The sequence below is a fragment of the Symphalangus syndactylus genome, chromosome 18 (assembly GCF_028878055.3).
Source record: "Symphalangus syndactylus isolate Jambi chromosome 18, NHGRI_mSymSyn1-v2.1_pri, whole genome shotgun sequence".
In the NCBI taxonomy this organism is placed as follows: Eukaryota; Metazoa; Chordata; class Mammalia; order Primates; family Hylobatidae; genus Symphalangus; species Symphalangus syndactylus.
The window spans coordinates 48,369,496-48,378,658 of record NC_072440.2 but is presented as its reverse complement, the minus strand read 5'-3'; the positions used below and the strand labels follow the sequence as shown (position 1 = coordinate 48,378,658).

General features: G+C 34.6%; 1 protein-coding gene across 1 annotated transcript; it reads right to left on the bottom strand.

The window, feature by feature from the left end:
- Positions 1 to 8,451: 8,451 nt before the first annotated feature.
- On the bottom strand, positions 8,452 to 8,724 carry LOC129468317 (protein mago nashi homolog). Its single transcript, XM_055253690.1, has one exon. The coding sequence runs from the start codon at positions 8,722 to 8,724 to the stop codon at positions 8,452 to 8,454; it is 273 nt and encodes a 90-aa protein (XP_055109665.1).
- Between the last annotated feature and the right edge of the window lie 439 nt (positions 8,725 to 9,163).

Here is a 9,163-nt window from a genome sequence, read left to right as displayed (position 1 = left end):
GTTGAATTCAGTAGAATCCCTGATTTTAAGCATTTTGACAACTGGATTGAATCTGTTAAAAAGAATATACTTGTGATTGGTTATATATAATTGTGTTTTGGTGTGTAATAAAACCAATTAAAAGTAAGACATATGCAATACCATTGCTAAGCCATGTATGGCTGAGATGGGCTCTAGCAGTGGTCCAGAGTGGTTTTAAAAAAAGGCGTGCACACACACACACACACACACACACAAGCAGCAGAGACTGTAATGACTAGAGTGTGTGTTATTAGGAGAACCTTCCTTTAATTTCTTTTAAGGCTAGGCCATATTGGGGGGGTGGATCTCAAGAAAGGTTGGTGGTGTTTATGTGAGGTGGAGAATCAAGATGAAGGCTCAGAGAAAAAGAGAAAACGAGGAAGAAAAGAGAGAAAAGTAGTGCAATGCTTAGGACATCATTATCAACTTATATGTGGCTCTGATTTAGTTTCCTGTGGTCTGGGAAAGAGTACTCAATAATTCTCAGAGGAGAAAGGACTAAAGAAGTCCTTTCCTTCTCATCCTTACTGAAAATTTTAGACAAGAGTGAAGCAAGGGGAGATGTTGCTGAGAGAGGTGAGTCAGAAATCTTTATAGGTCCTAAGGAGAGGCAGAAGGGGAGGTGAAATACAATTTGTGTGAAACTCTTCCCATAAACCATTAGAGCTCTTTGCACCATGATTGAAGAGATCCGTACACAATTAGGGGTGAAGTAAATTCAAGTGAAACTTGCCTATGAGGTCTGGCTTTCATAGGTTATTTGTTAAATGCTCAACCATTTGGAGGGTAGGGTGGTGGGTGTATTGTAAATTGTGCAATTTTTCTGAATAATGAAAGATACATAGAAAGTTCATTTTGTGTGTCTGGAGGCTGTCAACCTAGACTAAAGTGAACCCCAAAAGTCTACATTGATCTCCCGTAGAGGAAAAGGACCATAAAGGAGTTACTATATATATATATGTATATATATATATATATATATATTTCCATATATATATGGAAAGAAATTAAATGTAACAAAATCCATAGCAATTCATCATTGAGAGCTGCATTAGAGTACAGAGTGTAACGGATGCCATATTTGTCAATAATTGTTGTAGATTGCTTGTCAGCAGATTGGATTGTTTATCATGGATGCTGACAAACTATAGCATAAGGTCCTTGAACTTGTTATATATGTTTTAAATATTTATATAAATATACATGTGCACATGTATATTTTGGAGACTAAAGTTTTTATGCAATATAAAATTTCAGAATTTGTGTAATAAGGCTTAAAATATTTTTACTAAATGATAGAACTTATCACAACATTTACATACTCTATCATCCGATCATCTTGGTTTTAATGAAAATATTTGTCTTAAATATTTTGAAAGTAAAGCATCTTCATTGAATCAAAACTGACATTTTAATTTGAACTTTCCACTCTGAAAAGAATTTGCAGTCCAAACTTGTCATGAAGAAAACTCAATGAAATGAAAAATAATTTTATGCTGGATAGCTCTAAAAATATCCAGAATAGAATTCTAGTGACAGTATAGTTTAATATTAAGTTGGCTTCTTTTACTGCCATGCAAAGATTAAGTGGAAGCCAACTTTCAGTATAGCAGAAAGGGCCATGGACTTTAAGAAGAATTACATTTATGATAGCGCTGTCTCCCTTATTTATGAAATGACTTAGTTCAAGTCACTTGGTCTTAAGACAATATTGTATGGAAAATTACAAATAATATGTAAATATAAGATTATTGAAGATATACTTTACACATTTTCTAATAAATGGTATTGTTTATAAGTAGGGTTATATACAAATCAATATACATTCATTTCCATTATGTTTTCTATTGTAAAAGGACTATATGGTAAAGGTAAAGAATGCAGAAAATTAAAACAAGCAAAAAGAAGAAATCGAGAATCACCCAAAGTAATTCCAAATAATTATTATCACATGTCTATATAATTTGCATCTAAGTTTTTATACGTGCATGTGGTTTTTTAAACTATGCTTTCTTCTTTATCTGCTGTTATTGTGATGTACAGTATTCAATACGTTTTGTTGCTTTTCCCTTAACGTCATATTATGATCATGTTTTTTGGACCATGTGTGTACATTATTGAATTGCATAAATTAATATATACTACTTAATGTGAATAAGCCATAATTTACAATTTATTTAACCATTTCCATATTAATTGAACACAAACATAATGATATTTCCAATCTATAAGAGGTGAATATTCTTTTGTATTAACTCTTGAATATGTTCTTTAGTATTACTGGATGAAAGAATAAACATTTTGAAGCTTTTGATATAAATTGGGAACTTGCCTTACAGGCAGACTAGCAGTGTGTAAAGATGCCTATTTCCCCACGTCCTAGTCAATGTATATGTATATATATATATGTATATACCAGTTGTCATTCATTCTACTTTTGTTCCACAATCTTTTTGTATTAACTCTTTGGGTAGCTTTACATATTAAGGTTATGAATCCTTTATCATATACGTTTTTCTATGTTTTAATTTGCCCAGCTTTACTGAGGTAGAATTGACTATTAAAATTGTATATATTTAAGGAGCACCTCTTGATGATTTTATATATATATATATAATATATATAGTGAAATAATCACGAAAATCCAATATTTGCCTTTAACTTGTGTTTATAATGCTTTTAAAAATGGTGTACATGTTTCTAATTCATAGGTAGTAGTGCTTTATTTGTCTAACATTGTCTAAGAATGAAGAATTCTATCCGAATAAAGTCTCTGGATCATTGAGGCTTATAGTTTTTAATGCAAAACCTTAAAAAGAGAAAAACCTCTTTTTTTTTTTTTTTTTTTTTTTTGTGAGACTGAGTCTTGCTATGTCGTCCAGGCTCGAGTGCTGTGGTGTGATCTTGGCTCACTGCAAGCTCCGCCTCTCAAGTTCACGCCATTTTCCTGCCTCAGCCTCCCCAGTAGCTGGGACTACAGGCACCCGCCACCATGCCTGGCTAACTTTTTCGTATTTTTAGTAGAGACGGGGTTTCACCTCGTTAGCCAGGATGGTCTCGATCTCCCGACTTCGTGATCCACCCGCCTCAGCCTCCCAAAGTGCTGGGATTACAGGCGTGAACCACCGTGCCCGGCCAAAGAGAGAAAACTTTTAAGTGAAAAATTAAGTTATTCTAAATTGTATTATCCATCTCTTTGCCACCTTACACAACATGTACTAAATACGCTTATGGGCCAGGCACTTCACACATTTACTTGGTCTTCAGAACAACGTTGCGAAGTAGTTATTGTTATCTTCCTTATCTGCTGGGGCCACTGAGGTTACAGAGTGAGCAAACAATTTTCTGAGGCTCACACAGCTTATGCAAGGAAGACCTTGATTGGAGACTAAGCCTAGATCCATTGCTTTTTATACACTCAACACACTCCCATTGTGTGTAAATATTCTGAGTCCCTCAATGTCTACAGAAATGTTTAGGGCTATATTTGCATGATACTGACTTTTGAGGTTCATTATTACTTCTTTAAAATCTGTTTTTTATATGTGCCTCCTCAGTCACCTGGCTGAGGCAAGGTGACTCTAAATGGCCTGTTCTTAGCTGACAATGGCAATGATAACAAATACACATTTATAGAAGAGCCACTGTGTGCCAGCCAAAGTGATGGGTGCTCTGAGCTTTCCCCTACCAATGTTTCACTTTGCTAATCTTAGTCTATTGTAGCATGGAAAACAGATAACAGGTTTGTTAAAAGCTATGTACAAAAAAAATGAGTAAAACATTTTTTGAACAGAAGCCTGAGAGACTTTTCTATAGTAAAGTCATGCATTTGTTTTGTTTCAACCTGCTTCTCTCAGATATATCGGTATTTGTGTCACTATCTGCACTAAGCATTTTAGTGACTTTATCTCATTTAGTCCTTAGTACAATACTACAGATTAGAATTATTATTCATTTTCATTTTACAACTAATAGCACTTAAGTTTGAAAAAAATAAATAACTTACGCGAGATTCTGTTTCATAGAGTTTATGGTTTCTGTTTGGAACTCTTTGTCTGCTGATTTTCAGCTGGGTTGTAGGATAAGCAACTTTAAAATAACCTATGAGTTACTGTATCAAAGCATTCAATGGTAGGGCCTGCCTGGAGAATGTCAAAGATGGGAATATGGTCAAACTTTTTGTTATGTGTGTCAAGCTATAAAGAAAATCTATGTATTTTAAAATAAGGTTGAATTTAATGCAATAGCATGATAGCCAGGCTGAGAGTGTGTATTCCGTGCTGGAAGACAAGTGTCCACTCCTTTGCTAAAGATACTACGAGTGCAGTAAAAAATAAGTTTCCTAATATGATGAGAATGTTTATATAGGGCAAAGTACACAGAACTCACAATAGTAGAATAGTGATAGTGATGCTTCACTTCAACATGAGTTTGTTGAATGCTTATTATTACACTCAGAACTATATCATATGATAGAGTTAGGGGAGATGTAAATATAATTGGACAAAAAGCACTAAAATTTTGGATAACTATACATTACAGAATAAAGTTACTATGCATACCTGTAGTACCAATGGCTGTCACTTCAAATTTATTCTTAGTAAAGGTAATTTCAAATAAAAATTCTTAAATACATAATCTAAGAAGTACTATTTACTCATTTTTAAAGGGGTTTTGATAAAGAAAGGCGAGTGGAATGAGAGATAACTTTTTCAGTTTAGAGGGGACTAATATTGTATTGGTTGGAGATATTTTGTGGCAACAAACAAATCTGACTCTTGATAACCAGAATTAAACAGAGATACTGAGTAGAGGTCAGAACAGAAAGCAGAGTTTAAAAAGCTGTTCTTTGGAATGAAGGAACTAGGGGAGAATTGAGGGTCCAAGGAAGTAGGAATTACCATCACCAGTGCAATAATTCAGCTCCAACTGTTTACTGTCTCTGTTTCATTCTGCCAAAGAAAGATTATCTGGATGTGTTAAAATCATTGTGAGGTGGTTAGAGAACTTATTTGTGTCTTCTTCAGTCAGGCGCTCAATTCATAAATGATTTTAGTTATTTGTATCATAATCAGTACTTGTGATCAGAAAGTCAAATCAAAGGGCTTAAAATGCAAGATCTAAATTGTAAGAATCATTGATTTATTCTACACATCATCTTGACTGCTTTTGCTGATTTTTCTGTTCTGACTGCCCTGGCTGTCCTAGACCATGTGCACCCACCTCTCTGTCACATTGGCTTTGACCACACACCGGTCTAGACCTGTGGTGGGGTCTGGGGTATGCCAAGCTGATTCCTAGTTACGGTTCCTCATGGTTGGTCCCCCTTATTTTTCCAACAATTTTCCAGACTTAGTCAAATATGTTTGGCTTGGGGTTTAATCTGGTACTTGGCTGAAGAGAGAATATTATTGGTAATCCTCATTCCTCCTCTGCCTTCAAGACAAAAAGGCATACATATTACTCACATATTTGCACTGCTCTAATTTTTACACGTGCTCTGATCAGTAAAAACGGGAAGCAATATACCGTTGTAGCTAAAAGCGTGGAATCTGGAGCCAGTCTGCCCAGTTCAAATCTTAGGTGCACCTCATACTGTTTGACCTTGGGCAAGTCACTTACCCACTTCAAATCTTAATTTTATTATGTATAAAACATAATAATAGTACAGCCTAACATTTAGGATTGCCATAAACATTAAAAGAATTCCTCCATATGAAATTCTTATGTCTGTTCATGACACATATAGTTCCATATATACATTAACTGTCATTATTAGTGAAAAATTCAAATGAATCCTGGTCAGTATCAGAGAATCTTAGGCTCACTCAAAATGGATGGAATCTTATTTCTAATAAGAATTAATCATTTAAAAACTATAAATGTCTTAATATTTAAAATTTCAAATCAAAATTCTTAAATACAAAATCTAAAAAGTACTATTTATTCATTTTTAATTTTATTCTAATTTGTCAAAGTTATTAATTGTTCTTTATCAAAGTATACTATTAATTTGAAGTATTCAAAAATGTTCTGAACATTATGGAATTTCTACCTTAAATCATTAGATAGCCACAACCACTCATTGTAAAAAACTAGTGAACATTACATATATATTTCTTCTGTCATAGTATTGTAGAATCCATACATATTTTCAAACAGTAATTTCATGAAACCAAGGCCAAGGCAGGAAAAATGAGCAACTAATATGGTTATAAGAGGCCTAAATTGGCAACTTATGTGGTGCAAACAGGCCTAGCGTTCTCTTTTCACCAAGCCAGACCACCCAATCCATGTTAGAGTTAGGTGGCCCACCTCCATTTTGCTCAAATAAAGAGAAACATATTTTAAACTTTAGCAGTGTACTTACGTATAAAAGGTGCTGCAGGGGTCTACTTTACATGGCGTAACTCTTTCCATCTTGACCTGAGGTATGATATGTTGCCACACTTGGACTTAAAACCCTTCAGTGGGGCTGTGTCATCTAGAGGATAAAAATTCAACCCTTTAGCTCACATACCCAGCCTTCTTGGAGTTACAAAGTGCTTGGAATTCTTAAAAGGGGCCATGCTTTTTTTTTTTTTTTTTTTTTTGTACATGCTGGCCCTTCCACCTAGAATGCCTTTATGCTTCTTTTTTGCCTGGAAAAATCTTACTCATTAGTTCTTAACTCAAATGTCATACATTCAGGCAGCCTTTGCAGAGAACCTGTTAAAGCTAAATGCTTCTGATTTGGAAGCACCTCTTCATTGTCTTGAGACATTTATCTCATTGCTATAGGAATTGGTTTACGTGTCCCCTGTCAAACTTCCAACTTCATGAGATAATCATATAATCTATAGTATTTAGTGAAATTCCTGGCAGTATTAACAATAGCAATAATACAAGCCATCACTTACTAGATATTTATTACATAGTAGGCACTGTGTTGTTTTACCTAAATTATCTAGTTTAGATTATCTCCATTTTGAAAATGAGGAAATTAAGCCAAAGAGGTGCTAAGCCTGCTCACAAGGTTACATAACTAGTAGGGGTTGAGACTTGGTTATTTAGCAGTTAACAAACACTCTCCCACTTCTCAGTGGTTTACAATCACTAGGGTTCATTCCTTACCCTTATTCCATGTTTATGGCACACTGGCTATCATTTTGCTCCATGATCTCTTCACTAGGGAACCCAAGCTCACAGAATTAATGTTTTATCTAAAATATTTTCAGGTATATGACAGAGATAAGAAGACATCCTGATAAACCATGGTGCACTGGCTCTTAAACATTCTACCCCGATGTGAAAAATGTCACTTGCTCACACTTCATTAGTGAGATCAAGGCTAATCATGCTATCATAGGGTGGAGTAGTTGGATCTTTCCCCAGAGAGTAGCAGGGAATACCCTGAACAATAATATAGTCTACCACAGATACTAATTCAGACTTTCCAGACTCTAGGGCCATATTTAACCCCTATGCTATACATTCTCCTACTATATATCTATTTGTGAATAAACACTACCAAATAGATTTCAGCTTTCCAATCTTCTAATAAGAGAATGAATAGCAAAAATAATAGAAGAACAGTACATGTAAATAATGAAATGAAAACTATCCAGATGAATGCAATAGTCTATATTACTATTTAAGTAGTACTTAAATGTCATTTTTTCAAGTCCATTTCCTGGTACATTCATTGACCGATAGAAATGCAATGAGTTATGTCCAAGTTGGTTGGCAGAGATTATCACTATTTACTCTCAAAGTGAGACAAAATTTATTTCATTCAGAATTTGATAACAAAGCTATCAATCACCCTGTCTGAGGATAAAGGAGGAAAATCCATTTGTTCTCCAGATATAAAACAAAGATTTTTTTTTTTTGCTTTTAATTTACAAGGATTCTAATGAAGAACAAAGGTTGCTCTTTGGAAGGAAGAAAATATACAAATTCCTTAAATAAAATCAATAAAAAGCAAAAAGAATTATACACTAGCCCATACTGGTATAGCATTCTTCCAGTGGAAGACTTCAGTCATCTGTGCTATATACTTGGACCACACAGTAATTAGTCTATTGAGAATATTAATGATTGTTGGAGCCTGAATTTTTTGCGAATTCTTATTGCCATGGAATTTAGAATATATTCCAATATTTGTTAGTGATATATCAAAGTTAGACAGATTTTATTTATTTGAAATAACATGCATTTTTCAGTATCTTCAGAAATGACCTTTGAGGCCCTTAGGATTACAAATAGGTTTTTAAGTTTACTTGTCATTTTTGTCACTATTTATTAGACACAATCATTTATAGTTTATAAAAAATATTACTCTGATGTACACAAAAATTTTCTGATAATGTTCATTAAAAACAGCTATATCCACCTTCTTTGCGTCCATGTCAATGTTTAATCTAGATTGGCTTAATCATGAAGTGTAATTCAGTAACAATGAAGACCAGATACTTCCTGGTCATGAACAAGATCATAAACTATTCTTAAGGCTTCTGAATCCTTGGATTGCTTAACATCAATAAGGGAACCAATTTTAGATGTTGTAAAAGAAACGCGTTCATATCCAATGACGATTTCAAGTTCCTCCTGGTCAGGAGGAGGCCACAGAGCATCACACTGTTTGGTAATTTCACTGCCATTAATTATTCTCTTCAGTTCCTCCATCATACTTTTATATATGTAAGCCTCTTTTCTGATCATGACATTATCCTTGTAATTACTGTCCTTGGTACATCTCAGTTTCTTGTCTGGTTGGAATTTAATCTCCAGGAACTCACGGTCGAATTTATCCTTGTGACTCACGTAGTAACGTAGATAAAAGTTACTCTCATGGCTTGCAAAAGGCACCCAAGATCAAAAAGCAAACTGTACCTCTGTGGTCTGTGCGCTACTCAAATAGGTGTTTTTTTGTTGTTGTTTTTTCTTGTTGTTTGTTTGTTTGTTTTGACAGAGTTTCGCTCTGTTGCCCAGGCTGGAGTGCAGTGGCCCGATCTCGGCTCACTGCAACCTCTGCCTCTGGGTTCAAGCAATTCTCCTGTCTCAGCCTCCTGAGTAGCTGGAATTACAGGCGTGTGCCACCACGCTCAGCTAATTTTTTTTATTTTTATTTTTAGTAGAGACAGGGTTTCACCATGGTGGC

What these genes read in the sequence shown, in the direction of transcription:
- LOC129468317 (XM_055253690.1), bottom strand. Translation starts at nt 8,724, where the DNA reads ATGATCAGAAAAGAGGCTTACATATATAAAAGTATGATGGAGGAACTG.